A 26995-nucleotide genomic window follows, 5' to 3' on the forward strand; every position below is an offset into this window, starting at 1 on the left:
CTCTTCCCTCCCTCAGCGACGAAGGGCGGGAGCGGCCCCTGAGAAAGCACAGCCGCGACGCCGCTTTCCCCGGCGGCCAGCCTCGGGCGGGGAGCCTGGCCGCCGCCCGGCTCCTCCCCGCCCCGCGGCCCGCCGAGCCACCCCCCGCCGCTTTCGCCGCTCCCGCCACGCCTCAGCCCAGCGTCCCCGTCCGCTCTCGCCATGCGGCTCTGGGTGCTCCTCAGCCTGCTGCTGCTGCAGGAAACGCTGCCGCACGGTGAGCCGCGACCCCCGCCGCCCCGCGGGGCTCCCCCGCTTTGCGAGCCGCATAGGGCTTTCTTTATTGCTGGGTCCTCAGCCCGCCGCCCCTGCTCCGCGAAGCCGGCGGCGGCTGGCCGCGGCCGCCCCCCCGCTCTCCTCGCCATGGCAAGCCCCCAGGCCAGGGCCGGGAGCCATCTCTGGCGTGGCGGCGGCGGGGCTCCCCTCCTGCTGGGCAGAGGCGGAGGGAAGGCGGGTTGCTCGCTTGGGCTGCGGCCAGCGAGCCGCCGGAGACCGAAAATGGGGTTTCAGTCCGCGCTGGCGTTTTGGGGAAAGGCGTTTGCGGCAGCACCAGCTGCCCCCCGCCGCCGTTTCTCTGGAGGGTCGGCGTTTAAGTCCGCGCTTAAATCCCCGTGCCGCGGCCGGAGGAGGGTCCGTGCTGGACGTGGTGATCGGGGTGCAAAAAAAAAAGTCCTCGTGCATGGTTTTTCGTTTGTAGAGAGGACCAGATTTTACGTGTAACGCAGTTTCAGGTTGTGATGAAGTCTTGGTGGGGAAGTTCTTGACTGGGAAGGGACATTCATAACCAATCCTTGACTTCTGTAGACTTAACTAGGCAAAAGAGAGGCTGTTTCCCTATTGTAAAATGCGAATAAACTTACTAAAACTTCTTCAGAAGAAACAAAAAAGAAAGAATTATTTGGTTTTCCCCAGAGGAAGGCTTGGGGAACAAGGCCTGGGTAGCCTGTGGAAGGGCTTGTAGGGAACTGGAGCTGGCCTCTGCGGTGCACCGTGAGAGGCAGAGAGGCAGCTGTTACCACAAGTGGCCCAGGAGGTCGTAAGGGAAAAATCTTGTAAGAACATTAAAAAATCTTTCATCCTGAGAGCTGTTATGCACTGAAAAAAAGTTGTTGGGGGAGGCTGTAGAGTCTCCAGCCTTTGAGACAGTGGGAGCTCCGCCAGACAAAGCTCTGAGCAACTGAACGGGGGTGTGAAGGGACTTCCAGAAGTCCCCCTAGCCCAGTTTTTCTTGTGACTACATGCAAAGGAATTGCAGTCTGGATCAGTGTGGTGCAGGAGAGGATTTCTGCTGAAAGATCTGGTCTGTGGGTGTCCACCACCACATCAAGAAAAGTGTTTTCTGTTTGAAAAATAGACAATAAGAACACAGAGTGAGAAATTAGTTGTAATTCGGGCAAAAGATTTCCCAGGTATATGTTTTTCTTAGTTTATCTAGTTTATAGTGAGGTTTGACTGGGTGCTTCACGCTCTGTCATCCAGAAGCTTAGCTGCAGGAGAAGGTAACCTGGCACATTTAATGACAGCTCCTTCTCTAAAGCTAGAAGTTTAGTCATAATGTAGACATTGTGATTTCAGAATAGCTTTCCTAATTTAGTTTATATTAGTTTATGAACAGTGAAATATGTCCCTGTAGATTGTCTGTTGATTGTGTTGACATGTCACCCTGTATTGTCTGTATGAGTGTTTGGATGATCAGCTTTTCATTTGAAGTACTACGAATAGAGATCTGTCCAACCTGTTTTGTTACACTGTGATCACAAAGATTCTCCTCTCTCATCTTAATCCTGGTGGTTAAGAATTATTTTTTATGGTAATCTCACTTTTTTCATTTTTTTCCCTCAAGGACAAATTCATCAGTATTAATGAGAGTTGAAAGGTCTCTGGTAATACCAAGATGTGCATGTGGATATAGGTGATATCTCAAGTCAAAACTGGATTTTTTTTTTAGCATGATGTGACAAACGTGCATTTGGGAGTTGTGTGTGTAGCATCTGCAAGAAGAAGGGGCAGACAAATGGTAAAAGATTGGATGAGAGTGCTGTGTGGTGTGTTTCTGTTACGTATTGATGCATAGTCTCCTGGTTTGGCATGATGATTTAGTAGGGACCCTGAATGCAGTGTTGCAGAGGAAATGAGTACAGTGCATCTTAGAACTGACATTAGGACCTGATCAGAGGTAGAAAGGAGGAGTTTTCTCAATATTTTTCTATTAAGTCTTAGTTTTAGGGGGGGTGTTTGGGTTTATTGTTTTGCTGGTTTTGTTTGGGGTTTTGTTGTGGTGTTTGTTTTTTTTTATAATAAGAAGTGCTATTGCTGGATGAAAACTATGAGGGCCCTGTGCATAAATCTAGTGAGAGGGTGAAGTATCCCAAACATGGCATATTTGTGTACTTGCATCAATGGGCTAGTTGTGTTTGTTCCCTTCCCTGGGAAAATTTTGCAGTTTGGGTAAGGAAATGGGGGAATCTGCGTGGTGGGTTCTGTGTTCCTGGAGGGATTTGATTGTGTGTCGTCTTTATCTTAGGTGATAGGCTACTGTACCAGTGAATTTAGTTATCGGGCATACAGCTAAACTTCATTCAGCAATGAGAGAAGGTAGGATTGTGAGGTGCAGAAGTGGTGGCAACAGTAGATACCTGGACAGACTTGTAGGGAGTGTTGGGGAGGAGGGTGGTCATGGCTTGCTTGGAAACTCACCCCTCAGGGAGATGCAGCAGAGAGGCAAAACTAGATTTTCTGGGTAGGTAGATAAAAGCTCCTCTGGTAGTGTTTCCTGAAATGCCCCTGCTGTTACCTGCAGGGAAATACAAGGTCAGAGAGACAAGGGTCTCACTGTGTAGCTGGGAGCGTGGTATAGGAGGAAAGTGTTCAGACTCACTGGGAACTACAGAAACGTGGAACAGGGATCTTGTAAAGAGAGGAAAAACTTCATCTAGAGAAAATCAAACCCAGGCTTCTGGCACTTAAAATTGAAAAGCTTTCATAGGGGAGTATTTAACAGCTTCTTAAAGGCAGAGTGTCAGGTGTGGAAGAGCACACAGTTTGGGATGATGCATTTCCTTGGGGTAAGGTTTTAAGAACCACGTCCCTCTGAACAAATGTTGGGATTGAGGTTGGCAGAACATAGTGGAAATCACAGAATGGTAGGGGTTGGAAGGAACTTCTGGAGATCATCTTGTCCAACCCCCCTGCTTGAGCAGGCACACCTAGAGCAGGGGGCACAGGAACGTGTCCAGGCAGGTTTTGAATGTCTCCAGGGAAGGAGACTCCACAGCCTCCCTGGGCAGCCTGTGCCACTGCTCTGGCACCCTCACAGGGAAGAAGTTTTTCCTCATGTTGAGGTGGAACTTCCTGTGTTCCAACTTGTGCCCATTGCCCCTTGTCCTGCCATTGGTCACTATTGAAAAGAGTCCAGTCCCATCCTCCTGACACCCTCCCTTTAGATATTTATAGGTATTGATAAGATCCCCCCTCAGTCTTCTCCGGGCTGAAGTGTCTCAGCCTTTCCTCATAAGGGAGATGCTCCGGTCCCCTGATCATGGCAAAGGGTAACTTCTACAGACAAATCTGAAAAGTGCAACAGGGAATGCTTATCCAGAAGGCTTGTTAGGCCTGTCAGTGGGACCTTCTAATACTAGGGTATCAATTACACAGGCAAGATGGGATAGCTCAACCCAAGGGAGAAGTGGCAGTCAGTATGTGTTGAAGAAAGCTTTAGCAACAAATCTGGCTGCTGGTGGGTTTTGCCAGTAAAAGTCATCTGGTCTGAAATACCAGTCCTGTAGAGAACAAAGAAACTGGTTACTGACCACCCAGCATGATGGAGTGAATGACTGCTCTGTTAAGGAAAATCAGAGGGGCAGCAAGGACTGGATAGAAAAGCAAAGGGGAGAATTACTTATCCTCTTGTAGGTTGGATCACGCACATTGGGGTGTGATGCCGAGTGCAATTGTTTAGATGCCACAAATGATGACTTCTGAGAGCCACTACTCAGAGAACCCCCAAGAAAAGCAGCAGTTCTTGACTTGATCCGGAGCAGTGCTCAGGTAATTGGTTTCAGATGTTGTGTTACAACAGCCAGACTGTAGTTTTAATATTCTTGCAGGAATAATAAAAGCCAAATAAATGACTGATGCATTTAATTTCGGAAGAGGGAATTACATAAGATGAAGAGGCTCGTTAACTCACATATGGGTTAAATATAAAAACCAGAATAAGGCAGACAAAAAGAGTTTGAGAAACAGCTTGCAAAAGGGATAAAACTAGCCATAAATCCTTTTCCTCTGATGTGCTGGGGTGGGGCAGGCAGAGAGGGCTGTGAACTTTGGCCGCAAACTTTGTGAGGCTGGTAGGAAGAGGGGATAAGAAAGAACACCTACAGAAAATAAAACTTAATATGGGAGCAAGCAAATAATTCATTATGGAGGTGCTTAGGGACATTTTAATGGAAAATGGTGACATGATCAGCATATCAGAAACTTTGAGTGCAGTATCCTACTGAGCACTGTAATAGCAGGCTCTGAGACAGAATCTTTGACTATGGGGAGAATCATTAGAGGACATATCTCATTAATATGCCAAAAGAATTGGCTTTAGTGAAAATCAACATGAACAGTGTTTAAATGCCATCATTTGATGATACACACCTGAGACTTAAAAGAAATGTTAATCTGAAATACCTGAAGTCTTAACTCGGGTGCATAGTCTATTACATAACTTTGCCTTTTGAGGGAAATAGAAATATGCCAATATTTTAAGATTTTTGAGGGAGGTACAGGCAGAAGCCAGATCTCTGTATTCTGTAAATTGATCTTGTGAATAAATAGGCATGAATTACAGAAGAGTCAGTATGGCTTTGTATGGCTGCCTTTTTTTTTTTTTTCAGAAGTGTGTTTTGTTTTGCAGATCTGCTGAAGTTCTCTGAAGAACTTTATAGCATGGCTATGGATGACTCAGTTGATGTTCTTGGATTCCCAAAGGAATTTGATAAGCATGTTTTTAAAGACTCCATGGGAACCAAGGTGCTATGAACCAAGGGAAGACCTCTCATGGAGTAATAGAAAACAAAGAGTACGAATTAATCTTCAGTTTTTACAATATGGGCATGGAATTGTTTTTGAATTTCACAGCGATCTTGTAAGGCGCATGCTTTTCAGCATATTTGTAAATCTGCTAAAATAAAACTGTCAGTAAAAAGTTGCAGAAAGATCTCTGCATTTTGAAAGACTGAGCAGTGAAAACGGGACTTGAAATTTTGTGTTGGTGGATACAAAGTAGCGCAAAGGATTCGAACTTCATATACACGTTGAGTTTCTAGTTAGGAATTTCTAACCAATAATTCCTACTTAGGAAAGTGATATTGGGGTGACACTTGATTATTCTAGGGAAAGTCAGCTCATAATATTGCTTTCTTGAAAAGCAATGAGCTATTTAGGAAAGATGACAGCAGTAATAGGCACAGCTGTGATTTGACCATATCTTGAACTTGCTATACAGTCTACTTTTGTCCCCTTTCCATTACCTGAACATGATGTAACTGGACTGTTGTAAGATGCATATTCTTTACAAGGAACAATTGAATAGAGTAGGACTTGTCAGTCCAGAAAGGGTATGTTTGAATTACACTTAAGTTTTGTAAAAGTACAAGAGCCATGGAGAAGGTTGTTGGAGAAACAATGGGTATTTATTCACTTAATACAAAAACTAGGAGGTATCTAATATTTATGTATAGTTTGTGTAGTTTTGAAAATTGACCAAAGTTAATAAAGGAAAAAATCCACCAAGGGCAATAAAACAATGGCAACTGTGGATCATGGATCCCTTGAGCTAAAGATTCTTGGAAGCTAGGAGACTAGTATCAAAGGAGCAGAGGTGTTTGCCCTGTTCCCTCATTGACATCTGGCACTGGGTGGTGTCACTGCGAAGACGTTGGCTAGGTAGGTGTTTGGCCTGACCCACCGGAGCCTTTCTAATCTAGCACAGGGGAAAAGTGCTCCTGCACCAACTGTTTGCCCCTGTAATGTATGCGCTATGTCACTTGCTCAGGTGATGTGCTCTGAGCAACTGGAAAAACCCTACTTCATGGTCTTCCATGGGAGGCAGCAACTACTTCTCTGAAATTCTCCTTTGTTATCATTGTTCCCCCAAGTTTGTAAATTTTGCATGGCCAGTGGCATCACAGGTGCAAAGAAAAATTGGAAGAAACATAAATATTTGTTTCACTTTCCCTTCCAGAAACTAGAAAATGTTACTCTTTGTCTTAAAATGTCATGACCTTTGGAAGGCATTTCTATTCAGTCTCTTCAGTTTGTTGGCTCATTTTAAGGTGATGAAGCATCTTTGCAATCAACTTCACTAACACTCATAACATAGAAAAAGGTTTGACTGTGTGCCAGGGGAGGGGTGCATCTTAGTAATGGGATGTGTATCTCTCAAAAAATTTGTTCTTATTACACGAGTCCAAGAGTTGAAAATGCGTTGGGCAAACAAAGATGACTGCAGCATTGCTGCCTTCTGGTTTATTTTCCATTTGGTGTGAGACCAGAGGCAAATGCTTCTAAGCAAGCAGGCAGCCTTACTCTGCCTGCTGAGATCACGGAGTCACGGAATGGCTGAGGTTGAAATCATCCAGTCCAGCCTCATGCTCAAGCAGGTTGCCTAGGACCCTCTCTGGTTGGGTTTTGTATGTCTCTGTGGATGGATACACCACAGCCTCTCTAGGCAACCTGTACCAGTGCTTGACCACCCTCGCAGTAAAGAGCATTTTCTGATGTTCAGATTGAATTTTCTGGTTTTTAAATTTGTGCTCACAAGGCTCTGTGCTGTTCAAGAGATGTGGTGTACATCAGCCTGGATTTAAAGAAGTGGAAGGCTGAAGCAGTACAGGATGCCCAGCTGGGGTGTCAGGAATGTCACAGGAGCCATCAGTGGCACGAGTCTGGAAGTGCTGCTGTTCATACTGCAGCCAGCACCAGTTTTAATTCCTGCTAGCTCAGTATACAGCAGGGCTATTTTTAATTCCAGAGGTTGTTGATTGTTTTTTTGTACAATAAAATATCCAAGCATTTTCTTGTGGGAAAGCTGTGTTCAATGTGAATTAGCCATCAGGCACATTTAGTGGAGTTTTTGGTATCCAGGGACAGAGTTTGAAGCTTATCTCACAAAAGATCTGTGCTTTCTGCTGTCAGTTAAAGTGGGAATATCTTGATGGTGGGGTTTTGGTGTTTTTGGTGTTTTTTTTGTTGCTGTGTGGTTTTGGTGTTTTTTGTTTGGTTGGTTTTTTTTGAGTCTGAGACCCCTCATGTTTCCTTTTCCTTTCTGTTTCCTTTGCTTTGTATTTAAAGGCAGCTGGGCATCCCTGTTTTCTCTAGCAGGTGATGAAATCTCTTATTGTTTGCCTCTAAATAAGGTTCTGTTTTCATCTGGACTGTCAAAATGAATGGCTTTTACAGAGAAGCAATGAATTAAATACTACCTTCAAATGACTTAAGTGCCACTTGTATTTTCACAGTACGTACTGTAAAAAAGAAAACTACATCACTACCAGCATTTTATAAATTGTCATTAAGTTCCACACTTGCCAGTTTTCTGTTGTCTGTCTCTTACAGTAACATGGTGTGTGAAAAGGTTATGCAGAACTGATGGGTGTGTGACAACCTTATGAAGACGGAGAACTTGTGTAGTATTGCATACTAAATGGCAATGACGTGAGGTAGAAATAACAAAAGTAACTGGAGGTGGAAATGCTGTGTTTCTTTCCCTTCCCTTTTGTAAAGTTCTCATACCTTACATATTTGTCTGTTTATGTGAACTTTAAGTATAGATTTTCCACATGTGGCTGAAAGCTCTCTTTAATAAATTTTTTTTTTCCTTTTCCCCAGGAAAATGGGTCATGCCAGAGACTTAAAAAACTTATGGAAATTAACTTACTCATTTTTATGAATCCTTTATAGGAAGAACAAAACTTTAGTTATTCTCTGTCATAATAAGAAAGATTTTTTTTTTTGTAAGACGATATAACCTTTTCCTAATCAGTAATATTGCCTTCCTTTTTCTACTTTACTAGTTATTGGACAGTCTGCAAAGAGTAAGCGTCCAAAAGAGCCTGGGGAAAACAAAATTAAGCCTGTCAACAAAAGAGTAAAACCCAAAACCCCCAAAATGAAGGAGAGAGAATCTGCTGACTCCTCTTTGAAGTCCCAGTCCATACTGACACAGGTGATGGATAAAGGTCATTTCCAGAAGCTAGCTGCCACTTTAAGCCTGTCTGCAGGACAAAGCATAGAACTGCGGTGTAAGGGGAGTAATGTTACTTGGAACTATCCTTCATACTTAGATACCTTTAAAGACTCCAGACTCAGGTAAGCTATTTTCCATTTTGTTTGGGGGGGAAGATCTAGAATTTTTTTTCCCTACCACTTTCAACACCATTGGATTTTTTGTTTGTTTACATTTTTACAATCAAGGTGTTTCACCTGGTGGTTTCTAGTATCAACAAAAAAGGATGAGCATCTTTAAGTCAATTACTGCCCTGTGATTTGCACTGTGGAATAGTCTTGTAGCACGTGAACTGGATTTCCTTCAGAGGAATCTAAAATAGATGTCCAATGGGACACTGGTGTGCTCCAGCCGCTAACAGGGAACCACATTAGAGCTAGACCGAAGTAAAACTCTGAAAATGTGTGAGAGTGGATGCCAGGTACTTGCTGCCAACTCTGTTGCTCTACAGAGACCGGCTCCTGGTGGGCTGTACCAGTTGCTAATGTAGTTAGCACCTGAGACACTAAGATTAATTTCCTCAGGAGGCTCAAACCTGCATCTGTCAACTACTAAAACCAATACACGAAGCGCCACACTAAGGAGCAAGTGAGAGTAGTACTTACTTTTTCAGTCAAAGTTACCTTTGTGTGCAGAAGGGAATTGCAGGGTTTGTGGCGTGCTAAAGTGTAATGCTGCGGATAGTCACCTTGGGTTTGGGAAGGCTTTTTCTTTCATGTAGTGACATCTTAATGGAAACTGCATAAATAGCTGTTAGAACAGGAATCACAGAATCATTAAGGTTAGAAAAGACCTCTAGGATCATCAAGTCCAACCATCAACCCAACACCACCAGGCTTCCTAAATCATGCCCAGAAGTGCCACATCTACATGGTTTTTTTTTGACCGCCTCTCTGGGCAGCCTGTTCCAATGCCTGACCACTCTTTCAGTAAAGAAATTTTTCATAATATCCAATCTAAACCTCCCCTGACGCAGCTTGAGGCCATTTCCTCTCATCCTATCACTAGTAACTTGGGAGAAGAGACCAACACCCACCTCACTACAACCTTCTTTCAGGTAGTTGAGAGCAATAAGGTCTCCCCTCGGCCTCCTCCAGGCTAAACAACCCCAGTTCCCTCAACCTCTCCTCGTAAGACCAGCTTTGTTGCCCCTCTATGGACACACTCCAGCAACTCAATGTCCTTCTTGTAGTGAGGGGCCCAGAACTGAACACAATATACAAGGTGCGGCCTCACCAGTGCCGAGTACAGGGGCACGATCGCTTCCCTGCTGGCCACACTATTCCTGACACAAGCCAGGATGCTGTTGGCCTTTTTGGTCACCTGGGCACACTTTAGGCTGATGTTCATCTGGCTGTCAACCAGCACTCCCAGGTCCTTCTCCACTGGGCAGCTCTCCAGCCACTCTTCCTCAAGCCTGTAGCGTGCATGGGGTTGTGATCAAAGTACAGGACCTGGCACTTGGCCTTTTGTAAATCTCATAAAATTACCTCAGCCCATCAATCCAGCCTGCCCAGATTCCTCTGTAGAGCCTTCCTACCCTCAAGCAGATCAACACTCCTGCCCAGCTGAGGATCTCTCTTTCTCTGCCCCACCAGATGTGTGTCCTGTTAGTCTAGACATCTCCAGAATTCCATATGTTTGTTTGCCTTCCCAGTTTTAAGCATAGTACACATAGCTAAATGTAGATGAAATATAATAGTTTAGTTCTGTATTTGAAAGAGGAGGGGCATATAAGGAGCTTAAGATTGCTTCCACAGGCATTTTTTTGCTGTGAGTAGTGTTAGCTTTAGTGGCTGTTTTATGAAGATTTATGTGTCTATATAAGACAAGTAGTGAGGAGACTGGATCACTGTGAACGATGCCCTAAGAAAGAGCTGTAAGGATCTCTTCCTGGATTATTAGGTGAGAGAGGCACAGAGGTGTGAGCAAAGGTATCAACTACTGTCGTTTTATTCCTAAATTAAGTACAAGGGTCTATGCTCTATGTAAAAAAACTGAGGTTATCTGAATCTGTGATCCATTTCACTTATTTGCAGGTGTGATGCTACCTTAAAATCACTCCCAGTTAAGTAATTTTTCAGAGATATTCTTCTCCTTTCCACTTCTCTTTTCGAAGAGGAGTGTTGAAGTTCGGCAGTTACACACTGTGCTTTCTAGCATATCCTTCTGAAACATGTGAGGCAGTTCTTCTCCGGGTGTTTTATTTGCTTGTCACAGAATTACAGAATGGTAGGGGTTGGAAGGAAGCTGTGGAGATCATCTTGTCCAACCCCCCTGCTTGAGCAGGCACACCTAGAGCAGGGGGCACAGGAACGCGTCCAGGCGGGTTTTGAATGTCTCCAGGGAAGGAGACTCCACAGCCTCCCTGGGCAGCCTGTGCCACTGCTCTGGCACCCTCACAGGGAAGAAGTTTTTCCTCATGTTGAGGTGGAACTTCCTGTGTTCCAACTTGTGCCCATCGCCCCTTGTCCTGCCATTGGGCACTATTGAAAAGAGTCCAGTCCCATCCTCCTGACGCCCACCCTTTAGATATTTATAGGTATTGATGAGATCCCCCCTCAGTCTTCTCTTCTCCAGGCTGAACAAACCCAAGTCTCTCAGCCTTTCCTCATAAGGGAGATGCTCCTGTCCCCTGATCATCTTCGTAGCTCTCCGCTGGACTTGCTCAAGCCGTTCCACATCCTTCTTAAACTGGGGAGCCCAAAACTGGACACAGTACTCCAGATGTGGTCTCACCAGGGCAGAGTAGAGGGGGAGGATAACCTCTCTTGATCCGCTGGCCACACTCCTTTTAATGCAGCCCAGGATATTGTTAACCTTCTTGGCCACAAGGGCATATTGTTGGCTCATGGTTAACTTGTTGTCCACCAGCACACCCAGGTCCTTCTCAACAGAGCCGCTTTCCAGTAGTTTATCCCCCAGCCTGTACTGGTGCATGGGGTTGTTCTTCCCCAGGTGCAGGACCTTGCACTTGCTCTTGTTGAATTTCATCAGGTTTCCCTTGGCCCCGCTCTCCAGCCTGTCCAGGTCTCGTTGGATGGCAGCACAGCCTTCTGGTGTATCAGCCACTCCTCCCAGCTTGGTATCATCAGCGAACATGCTGAGGTTACACTCTATCCCTTCGTCCAGGTCATTGATGAATATGTTGAACAGGACTGGACCCAGCACAGACCCCTGGGGAACACCGCTAGTGACAGGCCTCCATCCAGGCTGTGCTCCATTGATCACGACCCTCTGAGGTCTGTTGTTGAGCCAGTTCTCAATCCACCTCACTGTCCACTCATCCAGCCCATACTTCCTTAGCTTTGCCTATGTGGATGCTATGGGAGACAGTGTCGAAAGCCTTACTGAAGTCAAGATAAACTACATCCCCTGCTCTCCTGTCATCGACCCAGCCAGTCACACCATCAGAGAAGGCTATCAAGGTTGGTCAAGCATGATCTCCCCTTGGTGAATCCATGCTGACTGTTTCTGATACCCTTCTTTTCCTCTACATGCCTGGAGGTGACCTCTAGGATGAACTGCTCCATCACCTTTCTGGGGATGGAGATGAGGCTGACTGGCCCATAGCTTCCCAGGTCCTCCTCCTTGCCCTTTTTGAAGATTGGAGTGACATTTGCTGTCCTCCAGTCCTTGGGCACCTCTCCTGTCCTCCATGACCTTTCAGAGGTGATGAAGAGTGGCTTGGCAAGAACATCTGCCAGCTCCTTCAGCACTCGTGGGTGCATCCCATTGGGGCCTATGGATTTGTGAGGATCCAGTTTGCATAGGTGACCTCTGACCCGATCCTCCTCAATCAAGGGGAAGTCTTTCTCCAGATTTTCTCCTCTCTCTTCTGGGGGCTGAGATGCCTGAGGGCCAGCCTTAGCAGTAAAGACTGCAGCAAAGAAGGCATTCAGTAACTCTGCCTTCTCTGCATCCTGCGTTGCCAGGGCCCCTTCCTTGTTCAGCAGTGGGCCCACTGTATCCCCAGTCTTCCTTTTACTGCTGATGAATTTAAAGAAGTCTGTCTTGCTATCTTTGACATGCCTTGCCAGAATTAATTCCAAGTGGGCCTTGGCCTTCCTTGTCGTATCTCTGCATACCCTGACAACACCGGGAGGAATATCTCCCAAGTGGCCAGTCCCTTCTTCCACGTACTGTGAACCTCCTTCTTCCATTTGAGTTTCTCTAGAAGCTGTTTGCTCATATATGCGGGTCTCCTGGCTCCTCTGCCTGACTAAGGATGCACCGATCTTGAGCTTGGAGGAAGTGGTCCTTGAATACTGTTGAGCTCTCTTGGAGCCCCCTGCCCATGGGATTCCTCCAAGCAGATCTCTGAAGAGGCCAAACTTCGCCCTCTTGAAGTCCAAGGTTGTAACCCAGCTCACAGCCCTGCTTCTACCTTGCAGTATCCTAAACTCAACCATCTCATGGTCACTGCAGCCAAGGCTACCCCCAACTCTCACATCCTCAACCAGCCCTTCCTTGTTTGTTAGGATAAGGTCAAGCAGCCCATTGTGCCTTGTTGGCTGCTCCACCATCTGCATCAAAAATTTGTCCTTGGTGCTCGGCAGGAACCTCCTGGATCGTGCATGGCTTGCCGTGTCGCTTTTCCAGCAAGTATCCATGAGGACCAGGGCCTGTGATAGTGAGGCTACTTCCAGCTGTCTGTAGAAGCCTTCATCAACTTCCTCTTCTTGATCTGGTGGCCTGTAGCAAACACCCACAACATTGTCACCCATATTTGGCTGTCCCTTAATTTTTACCCACAAGCTCTCAACTTGTTCTCCTTCCACTCCAAGGCAGAGCTTGATGCATTCCAGTTGCTCCCTCACAGAAAGAACAACTCCCCACCTCACCTTGCTGGTCTGTCTTTCCTAAAAAGCCTGTAGCCATCCATGACCACATTCCAGTCATGCGAGCTATCCCACCATGTCTCTGTGATTGCAATGAGATCATGGCCCTGCGATTGCACACAGACCTCTACTTCCTCCTGTTTATTCCCCACGCTGTGTGTGTTGATGCGTTGTCCCCTGATGGCTGAGGCGTTCAAGAGCTGCACTGGCTGAATAAACCTCTTTTGCTAGTGCAAGGCTTCTGTCATAGTAAGTTACCGCAGCAAGCCTATTTGCTGCGGGCTTATCCCAGCAATCTCTTTCAAAAGATCTTGTGGCTGGTTTAAACAGCTACTGCTTTTTCTTTTGCAAGAAATGGTGTTTTATCTGGATTTATTCCAGTAGGTGGCGTTTATCAGCTGCAATACAGACCTGGCCTTCCAGCAAGCCAAAGCTTGACGTGCAAAATTAATATTAACAGGGAGTGTGTGTGATGGTGGTTGTCATTGTCAAGTGTATTTTATGTTTTGTGCATTTGCAAATAGGTTGCTGGCATGATTTGGTCCTGTAGGCCTCCAGGTCATGTTATCTGAGTATTAGCATCTGGCATTGGAGAAGGCAAGGCAAGTATTCCCAGTTTTTGGAGAGGAATCTTGAATGCTTCATTGTTTGTTTGACTGTCTATTCCTCTCTTGCAAAATTAAGCGCTTTTCTAGTGATGTACATGGGACAAAATACAAGAATTTAAGGTAGTTGGGGGGGCTTGGGGGGGAAGACAGGCATTTCCTAACTGTGTAGTGTGGCATTCTGTAGTTATATTTAAGGGTCTATATTGAAATATGGTGATCTTTGCATAGCAGAATTATTTTGAAATAACTTATTGTAGCAGTAAGGCTGAGTTAGACTGAAATAAAAAATTTAAATGTAAGCAGAAGATCCTATAATTAACTAGAGAAATTGAAAACAGATTAGTAGCACACTTCAGGGTCACAGAATAGTAATAATTTACGGAGGCATCATCCACAGAATCTTACGCAGTTATATTTTCATCACATTTTTAGCATGACTTTGGTAATTATCTCAAGATCTTTGCTGTAGTGCTTATAGATGCATATGAAACAGTCTGCTTTATAGAATGTGGAACATGAAATTTATATTTTGTGGTTCTAGTACGCTTTGATTGGATTTAACTGGAAATATCATATAGTATGTTATTTAGTTAGCTCAGTCAGTACTGCTTGCAAGTGAACTGTCAGCAGGTTATTATCTTTCAGGAGGGACTTAGATGTTCCTCCCTGCATACAAAAGACTGTACCAAGCACCAACTGCAAGAAGCATATTTTCAAATTTTGCAAATATATTACACTAATTTTAAAACAAAATGCTGAATATAGGGCAAAGGGGGAAAATCAGAAAAAATATAGGCAAATAACCTACAGTAAAAATTGTTTAGTCATCTAGATGGATATATGTTCAGTATCTTCTAACATTTTTTTTTTGAGTGCTTAAAGACTAAGTATGAGGTAATCCCTTCATTACCAATTAGTGAGGTGTGGAGTGAAACCTGAGGTAATTAACTGGGCTGGGCTTTTTACCTTGGATTTCCATGCTGGTCTTGCTGGAGTTGGGGCACTGGTGCAAACCAGAATTGGTAGCAGCAGCAGCAGGGGGGGAATGTGGTTGGGGTCTGAAGAGGTAAAAGAAAGTGAAGGAGCGGGTTGCCCGCACTGGAGGATAGGTGAAGAGGAGGGGCAATGGCAGTGAGGGCCATGGAGTTGCTGGGGACTAATGCCTAGCACTTTTTTGTTAGTTTGTAAGTCCCTAAAGCAACAGATGCTCAGGCTTCCAGTTCCTGCTTTTTTCTTTAAATAATGGGAGGGATGTACAAATTCAACTGGTGTGGTGGGAATTTTAACAATAAGCAACGTGCTTTAAATCTTCTGGGAGCTGCCAACATCCTCTAACTCTAGTTGCTACAGGAGGAGGCTTTAAGGACTCTTGACGACTAACTAATTGCAATTACGGGAGGCAGAAGAGACCTTAAGGTTCAGGGCAGTGAGGGCATTTGTAGCTCAGCTGGTCGGAGGGTTTATTAACAGCGGAGGTCCAGGGCAGGGGCTGACAGTGAAGATGCATGCTGACTGTGTTCTGTTTCCTGTCTGTAGTTCTGGGAGAAGAGGGTGTTTTGGTTTGCAACTAGTTAAATTTAGCATCCACGTAATCTATTTCCTATGGGTGGTTGCAAAAAGAAGTAGGGGTAAAAGCCAGATGTTTTGTCTCCATGCCCTGCTTATCATGTTTTTAACTTGCCCACGTGGTAAGCAGAATACAGCAGCCTGGAGGACAATATGACTTTTCTAAGAAGAGATTATAGTTAGAAAAGCCATTTCTGTAGCATTAGTGGCAAAGCTTGCTTTGAGTTTGGCTTTGTAGGTATACTTTAAGACCTGGTAAATAAAATACTTTTGCTTGCTGTACTAGAGAGTCTCAGTTTTTAATAGGTCTGTAGCTGTTAACAAATGCTAAAATTGTCATATGGGAGAGGGAAAGACGCTGAGAAAAAGGAGGAGGAGGATTCTTTGGCTGTTTCTTTTTTAGCCAGAGGAGAAATTCTCTCTCTCCACTATCCTAACTGGAGTAAATAACAGTACACACTGAAATTATTTACTTGGCTTTAGAGACTGTAGCATGCAATGCAACTGTGGGGAGACAGCTAGAATCATGCGAACTTGACTCGTGAGTTAGGGATGCACACCAGCTTGCTTTCAGGACTAGCTTGTTATCTGTAATGCTCTCTTGCCTTGTGCAGCATAAATACACCCTGCAGATAACTCTTTGAAAGTTTTGTGTGCTGGCTGAACTGGTCAAAAATCTTGGCGATATTAAAAGTCAAAGGTACCTTGTGCACCTCCAGAACCGAAGGGCTGGAATGCTGTTTTGTAAGACTCTGCATAACAAATTAATGACTGTAGGCTCACCCAGAAACTGAATCTACAATGCATGAGAAGGATCAAAAACTGAGAGGGATGAAAGAAAAATAAGGGCAAGTGTGTTTTCCCCTTCTTATGCTTTATAGCAAAAAGCTACTCTAGATGAAGGCAGTCTAACTTCACATGGTCTCTGCTCTGCCTGATTTGGAGCGTGGGTCTTTCACTTGCTGAAGACCGGCAGTGTTTATCACAGAACTTCATCTGATAAATAAACTCATGTAAGATGCAGCTGCTCCAGTGGAAGAAGCTGGGGCAAAGAGCTGTACGTGTATCACATGCACATTTGTGCGTGCTGGGTATGTATGGACAGGAGCACTCTCACAAGTATGGAGGAAACTACGTAGCAGAGGGCAAAATTAGACTGCTTTTAGTGAAAGCAGGCTCGTGCTGGCTTAGTGGGATGTTGGTTGTGCTCATGCGTATAACTGAATTTCATTTTGTACCATGTGCTCTGAAGTCTGAAAGCTAGGGATTTTTTTCTTGTCTTAAACAGTAAGAATTTATGTTCCTCTCCTAGTAAGCTTGTATTTGAGACAAGCTCTTTTTTGTCAGTATGAATGCAGCTGCTTGAGAGGAGTTTGCTAGATGATCTAGGAGTGATGCTATGTACACTGTCTTTTTATATCTTTTGGTTTTTTTTAAGCTTCTAAACTTGGCATAGTTTTGCTGGCAAAGATCTTTTGAACTTCAGATAACTAAAGCTTAATAAGATCAACATGTGGAATAAGATTTTGGAGCAGTTTTCTAATTTATTTAAATAGTCTTGAGATGTTTGTGTATACAACAATTTTACTTTGTGATATGTAGAGCACAGCAAAGTTTTGGCTTTTGAGTCAAATTTCCCAGCGTCTAAAACACTAATGAGATAAAAGTTATCCTGGAAATATTGGTCAGCTGCAGGATTTACCATTTATAGCTTACTTTTTATGGTCCGTTTTGTCTGCCTAATATGATCATGTCACAAGTTTCAACACTTCCACACTCAGTTGCCAGGTTTTGTTAGCACATGTTTGTGGATGACTACCTCGCTAGGCTATTTCCATTGATTACTGGATAGCTTGTTCTCAGTTAAGTAGAACACACTGTACAATAATTAATTAACTCTGACCTTATTTTTCTGTCTATTGGGATTTCAAGCTAAGTTCAGTGTCTGCATTAATGGTTGGAGGCAAAAAATGTTCTGGCATAATGGTTTCTCTGTAATGTTGACATTTAGTACTGGATATTTGCAAAGCATTTTATGCTGATGTAGTCATGTAGCCTATAAATGTGACCTGTGAAACTAAATAAAAATAATAATACAGACTAGGGCATGCTTTGGATTTCTCTTTTCTTCCTGTTGGGGACTAACAGGACCTCTTGCACAAATAGGAATCTTTCAAAGCTTATCCAAAAACTGAAGGTAATTTATAATGTAAGGTAGCGTGCTTATTAACAATGAAAATGCTACTACTCCATAATTACATGATTCCAAAAAGTGGAATCAGACGAGGTCGTGTAGGACAAGCACAGTAGTGGGTAGGAAACATGATTTTCCCATCTCCTTAGGCAGGCCTCAAAACTGCCCCATGGCAGGTGAGTGTACTAACGGTGGCCGAGGGCTCTGATGGAAAAGGTAACCCTCAGTTAGGCCTGTTTGGGTTCTGGTTTTGGTGTGTTTAATTCCTAAACTACTGGCCTGGGTTGGAGGTCGAATATTGGGTTCCATGAACCGTTGCTTATGATTGCTGGTAGTAGTGCAAACTGCTAGCAGAGCACCTAGGGAGTCAGAAATTTTGGGAATTGCGCATAGCTGGAAGTAGTGGCCTCTCTGTTTAAGCAGTTATTCTGCCTGCAGTGGAGATGAAAGCAAAACAGAGCATTTAGTGTGTACAGTACAGCCAGGCATGTCTATAGTACCGCTATTACACAGTGACAAGGTGTTTTAGAGGATAAGTAGTTCTTCAAAGCATGCTAATCCTGGAAATAAATGATTCAGTTGGGCATCTGCCTTACAGAATAACTGCCACATTAATGAGAAGAAATAGGAGGATAATAAATATTCAGAGAACCCACAGGTGAATACGGGTATAGGAGCTGTTCGGACTTAATGCAGGCTGCGTATTTGTCCAGACCCTGTTTGAAACACTGAAAAGAAGTTCCCTATCAAATGCCTACAACCTGAACAATCTCTTCTGACTTGGTTAGAAAAGAAACGACTTCGTAACTCGATGTCTTGCGAAGGAAAATGGGAAACTTTCATGTGCAGGATGTGCCATCATATAAAGGCAGGTGGTTGACCATAATAACATTTTTAAGGGTCAGAGCAGCAGTGGAGTGCATCAGCACGGCCACATGGCTGTCCTGACAGGGTTCCCGGAAAACTGGTACTGTTGGACCATTGCTTTTGCAATCCATCAAAAGGCAACACAGCAGACTGCCACCTGTAACACCATCTGTCTGCAAGAAAGAGCCAGGAAAGCAAACCTTAAAAGAACAAGATGAGATTGTAGCTGCTGAATTTCAGATAGGACCTTTGACCCTTAGAAACATTGTCAGTACCCACACACATATCTACATATTTATAAATATGTGCACATTTACAAATGCCAGTCCACTGAGATGTATCTGGGAAATTCAGGAGAAGGAGAAAAAAGCAAATCAAGTCTGAAATAATCACAGAGGCTGAATTTTGTGTAGTTACTTGATGACAGTGCCAGCACACCTCCAGCGGTTCTCAGGGTCATGATCTGAAATAGCTGAGGGGTGAAGAGGAAACTCCAGTGAGAGGATGCCAGTGAGGTGGCTCAAGGCAGAGGAGTAAGCAATGCAGAATGACTTACTTGCCAAATCCAAGCGGAGATAGAAGCTCTTTATGATAGTGTTTGCAAGTGGAAACTTGGACCAGGATGTTAAAGATGAGAAAGCGTTCACACTGAAAGCAGGTATAAATCATCAAACAAACTCTTATTAAAGTACCTTCTACTTATGTACTCCTGAATTATCTTTGTTATATACTATTGAAGCAGAGCTACAGTTAATGGTATGAAAAAAGGACTGATATTTCATGCTCCAAGTCAAACTGCATGCAATATGGGTTATACATGGACAAACAGACAAAACATAGATGAACACGCTGTCTCCAGCAGTCACAGGCCAGTTCCAAAATGGGGACTGAAAGGAATCCAAGAATGAACTGTACAAGACATGCTTGTAAGTGCTCGTGTGCAGCTGAAATTGATAAAACTACTCTTGTAAGCAGGTCTTTGCTGGAGCAAAAGGGGGATTTGCAACATAGCTCTGAAAGTGAAAGGTGGGTCAGTTGCAGAGTAGGAATAAAGAAATCAATAGAAGTGAGCTGACAGAAATGTACAAGGAAATACATCTGTGCTTGTCTCTGCCTTTTGTTTTTCTTCTCCCTAGTATAAAGCAGCTTGACAGGTACGGTCAGCTGATCCTCACAAACTCCACTGCAGCAGACACAGGTGAATATAGCTGCTGGCTTCAGCTCTGCAATGGGAACAAATGCAGGAAGGATGAGACTAAAACAGGTTCAACATACATCTTTTTCACAGGTAATTAACTCACTGGGGGACTAGTAATGGAAATATATTTGCTAGTAAGACAGGACTAAAGCTACATCAGCAACTTCACTGTCAAGATTTTTCTTCCACAATTTTCATCTTTTTTTAGTGGATGTCAAGGAAGACAGTGCTGGTGAGCAGACAATTACTTGATTAGTGTGATTTATGAGTCCTTTTTCCCTATGGATTATGCTAAATGTGAACCCAAAATAATGCATAATGCCATGGAAAGCAAATACCTTTGAAAATAACAGGACACATTCTGAGAGTCTGCTACAAAATGAATAAAAATATATTTAATTTTTGAAAATGTCTGGATAAAGAAAATAAATCTGTGCAGAAGATTCATTTTGTCATGGCATTCAGATGACCATGTGGACTCTTCCCCCACCCCCGGCGCCCTCCTTCCAGTTGCCTTCAATGACTTAAAAATCTTGACCTCATTGATCTTGGTAAGGCCACAATTTCTCCCAGGAATCTATATAGCATGTCGAGAGGCAAAGCACTGTTAAGTACATGAGTTGTCCCACAGAGCTTGAAGCTGACTGTGGCCCTGCATGGGCCTGTGATGCTGCATAGACAGGGTCATAGCAGACAACCATGCACAGTTTGTTGCTACTTGGTACAACAGAGCTGAAATCAGATGGTTAACTTGTTCTTCTCATGGAAAACATTCTGAATCTTAAAACAACTTTCACTGCCTGATGAGAGCTAAGCATTCTTGGCTAACAAATATTTCAGTACAGACAGCTAAGATTGGGCTGTTTGTGATATGTTTTGGAGCTGAATTAGACCATGAGACTCTGCAGAAGCCATTTATCAGAAGTGCTTAATGTTTTGAGGATACTTTCCTTTAGAAAGGCAGGAATAAACGTTTCAGTCGAGTTATTATGTAAATGCTAGTGCTAGAAGGAGGAATTTCAGCTTTATATTTCTAAGAAGCATGCCAAATATGGAAAGACTCTTTAACTGTAATTTTAAAAGCACTAAATATTTCAGCTACTTAGATCCGTAAATCAAACATTTTGCCTAAAATCGTATGTATAAAAAGGCTGTAGCTCCAAAGAACTACTTTCTAGTAGTGCTTATCTTACCAACGGTGGTGGTTTTTTATGTGTGTTACCCTTTAAAAGCGGGCAAGTGAACAGAATTAGATCCAGATGAGTATTTGGAAACCTATTAAAAAGGAATTCCAAAGATTTTCTTAAGATTAAAAAAATCTGATTACAGTGAAGAATACTTTGTATTTCTTTTCACTGTTTTTAATGCAAGCTATGTAAATATATACTCACAGGTTAGAAAAATAATGGTGGTTTTTTTTCTTGTGTGTGCGTATTTAAAGAAAAAAACTTTGGCTTAACTTCTAATGTTGCTCATAGCAATTTTCTCTTGTTATATGTACTTTCTCTTCTTTCTGTTAAACCAAGATGTAAATATTATTCTAACTATATCAACTCTTCTGCACAGATAAAGAGGAACTTTTTGTACCTACTCCCAGTTATTTTGAGATTGTCTACCTGAGCCCAGATAAACCTGCAGTCATCCCATGCCGTGTTACTACTCCTTCAGCAAAAGTAACTCTACACAGGGAATTTCCAGCAGAAGAAATTGAAACAGATGGAACTGATATTATTTATGATGTGAAGAAGGGTTTTGTCTACCAGCACCCTACTTCTGATCATAAAGGTATTGTCTACTGCAAAGCAGAGTCACAGGGAGCACCTCAGATTTCCATCAAGTATCATCTACTGTATGTGGAAGGTAAGGTGCAGTTTTCTATATCCTTACATGGACTCTTGTTTTTTCTGCTGACATTGATTAGAAAACAATTTTTAAAAAAAAGTAAAATAGTAATGTAATCAGAGTTTTAAAATCTTGATCAAAAGTATACATGATAAAACTTTGTAGATTTAAATTCTAGCAGTTTCCCAGTGTAGAGGGGAAAGTTGCAGATGTACATCACTTACCTATTGCGTTAAGCAAACTGAGGCAAAAACTGACATAAATTTTATCACTGTATTTAACTTTAGAAACTAACTTTCTGCTTCCAAACACTCTCGATCAGTTCCGAAGGGCCCGCCCTCAACCACAATTGCAGCGTCATCCAACAGAGCAGAAGTCAGTGACAGCGTTCATGTAATCTGCACAGTCCTTGGGGAGCCAGATGTAGACGTGAGCTTCAGGTGGCAGTACCCAGGGCAAGAGGTAAGCGACATATGCCCTGCCTGAAATGGTTTGTTCTCCATAAAAGCAATGCTTTGAATGTCAGTCAGTGTCTAGATTTGGAGTAAAGATTCTTCCAGATTGTGGTGTCTGCCTCTTGCTAGCTCAGTCATGCTGGCAGGAGGAGGCAGCACATCCCTTTTGAATTTCAGCCCATTTTTCCCCGAGAGCCTAGAAGTAGCACAGGAATGAAGCCTGAGAGTTTTACCCATGTTAGCAAAAATCAAGCTCAGCAAAGCTCCCTCCTCCCTCAGGTTTCCATTCCAGAGACATTTGCCCTCTGGCAGATTTTACAAAGAAAAGCCTCAGACAGGGTCAAAGCCAGCCAGCGTCAGGAAGCTATTCTAGGGCAAGCCACAAAGCCTCACTGATGCCTCTGCATTTGATATCCCTTCCATCTCCATGGCTCAGGCACATGAATCATCACAGCACAGAAACTTAACCTTAATTGTTGCCCACATTCAGAAGCACAGAAATCTGCTTTTGCCCAGCCTTAGCTGGAAGAATCAACTGAAAATAGCCAGTGAATGTTAGAACTTTGTTGGTCCTTTTTCTTCCACAAAATAAGGTGTATCTGACTAGCATCATTGATGGTCCTCTTTCTTGTCCCTCTACCTACCATGACCAGTTACAGCAAGGCACTGTTTCTCAACCAGCTTCATCTCTACTGCTGTTTATCCTAAGCAGGCTAGGAGCAAGGGAAGGACTGCTGGCAGATAGAACCCTTCATCAGAGGAAAGGGACCCTTTAGGACCTGAGGGTTTGCATTGTATGCCATTTGCCAGGCCTCCTGGTGCTGGGCTGTCAAAGAACGATGCAGAGTTTTCTAATAAGGTACTTGTATCAGCACTGGTCTCCCTGAGCCAGCATAGAATTAAGTAATTTGACAGCAGAGGTAATTGCTTAAGTGATTGGAGTTCCGTGCTTACTTGGCTTGAGAAAATACAGATCTAAAGCCCCAGAAGTTTGCGGTAGCCATTAAGATAAAGACTGTAGCACTCTGATGTCTTGGAAAGGTGTGTGCCTTTCCTCAGGAAAAAATAGTGAGAGCAAGTGAGCACAAAAGGGATTTGAACTGCTGGTGAGGGCACTGGGCGTGTAGAACCAGGTTTCTAGCCCTTGCTTAGATGTTTATTTGTTCTTTCACTTCCCCCTCTCTCCTCCACCTCATTTTGATTTTTTTTTTTTCTGCTGCTTGTTGTAAGTTTTCCTGCTGAGCCTACTGAAGTCAGAGTTTGTGAGCAGTTACCCACTTCCCCTCCCTGCCCTGTCCTGGCTGTTGAATGAGGGCAGCCTCAACTGCATTTGGTGAGAGGCTTGGTACTGATAGCCTGCATTAGGTGGTCTGAAGAGTAACTACTGGATGGAGCATTGGAAGAGTTTGGCAGAATTCCTGTTTCTGGTGTCCGCTTGAAGTTAGGAAGGACAGGGATGGATGTATAAACAAGCAGAGAAGCTTGCAGCTATTGGTGAAGTAAAAAGTAAAACGCTAGGGAAAAGTGAAGAGCCTCGAAGTTCAGGGAGCTGCAGAGCAATAGTGGTTTTTTTGAGTTAAATGCCCAAGATCTTCCTCTGAATTTAGCTCTTAGCATTACTTTGAGATGCATTGGCAGTGTCTTTACCCTTTACCCTTCAAGGTGGGCCTTTAATCAAGCTGGGGCTTTAACGCTGACAGTCTTACAACGATTCACTCTCTTGGGTGGAGAAGAAATGCCCCTGCTGATCACATTAGCTTTGGTGATTGATACGGTTTTCTGTTTGTTTTTGTGTGGGTGGTGGTTTTGGGTTTTTTGTGGGTTTTGGGATTTTTTTGCTTCCCTTGATACCTGTTTATTGGACTGTAGTAACTGGCTATACAAACACCAATTTTATGTCTCTTGTAACTAACTGTAGTTACTAAGAACAAACAACTCAAGGAATTAAATTCTAGAGTCAGCCTGGCCTGCCAAAATTCTGTATCTTGTTAGCCTACACCCCTTGCTACTTTTCCATCTTTCGGAGCTGAATGGCTGGCCCAGCCTGGTTGCTGGCTGTTTTTGGCTCAGTCCTTCCAGTGGTCTTACAGCACCTGAGGCTGTGCTGGCATGTGCACTGCAGTTATGCCTCTCTATGGTCAGTCAGTGCTAAACGACTAAACACACACAAATTGTCTCCCTTGTTTGCTGTGGATACTGCAGATGCAGTGCAGGGCACATGCACTATCATCAGCAGAGGACTACACCCTTTCACTGCACCCATCTACAGGGACTGAGACACTTTGGCCTGTGGCCTGCATCTGCTCTGGAAAAAAAAAGGCTGTTGTGCTTATCCACTGGAGTAAACAGTCTCAGCTCCATCTGTGCCGGGGGATAGGGAGGGAAGAGTTGTGTTTGGGTTTCTGCCCCAACAAAATTATTAAGTAAATGTCAGAGGAGTAGAAGCACTGTACCCTTGTTGGAGACTTAACATTTAATAAGGAAGTATTCACATACTGCAAATGAAAAAAGGGGGAGGGGGGAGAAGGGAGCGGGCCATCAGTGATGCTGGTCAGATACACCTTCTTTTGTGCAAGAAAAAGGATGGACAAAGTTAAGATTCACTGGGTGTTTCCATTCATTGCTGCTGCTTTCAGTGCAGGGAGATCAGTGAGTTTTTTTCACCACCACCCCACCCAGCACCATGGCTGTCATGTACCACTTAATCCCTGAGCAGAATCAGCACTTCAATCTCTGCTTGCTCTTAGGTGTATTGCATTGGCGAGACCCTCATCTCAGCTCTGTGGTCACTAGCCTCTCCCTCTTACCTTTTTTTTACCTGCGTGGTTTTTTCTTTGTTTTTTCCTTGCCACTCCCTGACAATTGCATTTGCTCATTCACCTGTTGTGAATACATACTCATGATCCACTCCTTAATATGATTCCCTGAAACTAGCTTCAAAGCAGAAGGCAATTAGTTTGAGAAAAACTGGGCTAGCAGGAGCCCAACCAGGCAAAGAACAGCTGGCCTCCATGGCCTTCACCTTCACTTTCTGTAGGGTCAGGGACGTTCACTTGCTATATTTAAGAACTAACTTAAGCTTGAATTGTGTTCGGTAGTACTTGATTGTAGGTAGCACATGATTTTCAGGCTGGGTGCAGGAGGTAGTGCTCTGCTAGGTAGAGCGCTGTTAAGTGGCTTGATTCCTTCTGAAGTGGTAAGAATTTCTAGATGAGCTGATTATCAGTTTTTCAAAAAAAGTTCTTGCTAGCTGTAAACCCCTGCCACTTCCTAGGCATTCTCTGACTGCACTGTGACTCATCCCTAAGCTGCAAGAACTTATTCTTTTGTTACTATTAGTTTAAGCCTTGTAGCCATTTACCAATATGAATGCTAATCTATTTCATGAAGCAAGAGGAGATGGTTTCCAAACAGAAACCTCTCAGTTTTAGCCAGATTATTGGTCTAGCACAAGCCAGTGTGATTAAAGCTGCTGACTGGCATAGTGGATTTTGGAAGGAAAGGCTGTCTTTGAGCCATTTTCTCTTATGCAGTGCGTTGCAAACTTCTGAGGTGCCAGGGCATGTGACCTGACAAACAGGCCATCAGAGAATTCTCTTACACAAGAGAAGAAAAAAGCCTGTTGTAACACCACCACAATCTAAAAAGCATCTTTCTAAGCATCCTTGTTTGTATTTTTCACTTTGCCATTACATATATATTTTGGAAAGCACAACTTGAGGATTAATTTAGAAGCATTTATGAATTGTTGCGCTTTGTTTATATGCCATCTAATACACTGTTTCTGAAACTAGAGGAGGAGGAATTAGTTTGCCACACATGATTTAAAGCTACTTTCTGTGCTAAAAGAGAACTAGGTAAAGCTTGGTCAGCTAATGCACGCTGCTGCTGCCTTCCTTTTTGAGACACACTGAAAGTCTGAAAATAAGCTCACATGTCTATCCTGACATCTCCCCCAACCTACTCGCGCCTGTTTAAGTACTAAGGTGTGTACCAAGCAGTTGGGTAAGCGGCCCACAACTGCAGCTGAGTTCATTCATACACTCCAGGCAGAGCTTTAGCAGCCCATCACTAATCTAAAGCTGTACAGTACCTGCACTTAGAGTGGAAGCACCATCGTATTAGCCTTATTTGGCATAACTTATTGGTATGTCAATATTTAGTGCAGGGATGTTGCTGCAACTGCCAGACACCTTCAGTTTCCTCACTTAAGGCTGATTTTTGGATATAGACTCCAACTCTTTGACCTCTTGCATCAGGGTGTGATAGGGTAGTGTCACTAAATGCTTTGCAGAATCATGTATTTTCTTATGTGGGTGGGTGGGTTTGTATTTTGGTGGGTTTTCTTTTTCTTTTAAACAGTCTGAGAGGCCTGTGATTATCCAAAACTTCTGGAGACTGATAAACAGAGGAACTGGACATACCACAAGAATCTCAAAGAGTGTTCTCATTGTTGAGGATTTTGACGCCAGAGATGCTGGAAACTACATTTGCATAGCTCAGAACCTACAAGGAGAAACAACAGTAGCTACTAAAGTTGAACTAAATTGATAGGGAAGGATTCTGGACATAGAATGAACTGTATGTTATTTGACACTATAGCCATTTATTTTCTTTCTTAATGTTTAAATGAAGCTTTCTCTATCACTGTCTCTTTTCATGTGTCAAAGCATTCCATATTCACTAGCTTGACAGGCCACAACAGCATTCCCTATGCCCAGCAGTAGTCAGTTAATAAAACTACTATGAAGCATTAATGTTTAAGCCTGAACATGCATAGGGCTTATTATATTTAGGAATAGGTGGTCTTGGAGTTTCCTTTGCATATGCCCTTTTTGCTCAAACTCTTTCATAAGGTTAACCCGCTGTAGGGTTTGTGCCTTTTTTTGTGTGTATCTGAGAACTGAGATGATATTAAATATCCTCAAAAAAAATCCACCAAGTACATGTAGCTCTTCTGCTGCTAAGCAATTTTAAAGTTCTGCCTATGTTTAAAATGACAACAAAAACAAACAAAAAAAACCCCAAACCTTGTAACAGAATTAGCCAATAGCAAATGTTTGTTTTGCAAGAATAATTAAATTTCTGAACATTATGAAAACCTAAA

The 26995-nt window shown here is 43.4% G+C and overlaps 1 protein-coding gene across 1 annotated transcript; it reads left to right on the plus strand.

The window, feature by feature from the left end:
* Window positions 1-26995, plus strand: PDGFRL (platelet derived growth factor receptor like). Its single transcript, XM_064449529.1, has 6 exons — window positions 1-256; window positions 8106-8400; window positions 19530-19681; window positions 21158-21451; window positions 21756-21895; window positions 26251-26995. Exons 1-6 carry the CDS (start codon window positions 202-204, stop codon window positions 26437-26439), a joined length of 1125 nt encoding a protein of 374 aa, XP_064305599.1. The 5' UTR covers window positions 1-201; the 3' UTR covers window positions 26440-26995.

This window comes from Phalacrocorax carbo, chromosome 4 (assembly GCF_963921805.1).
Source record: "Phalacrocorax carbo chromosome 4, bPhaCar2.1, whole genome shotgun sequence".
In the NCBI taxonomy this organism is placed as follows: domain Eukaryota; kingdom Metazoa; phylum Chordata; class Aves; order Suliformes; family Phalacrocoracidae; genus Phalacrocorax; species Phalacrocorax carbo.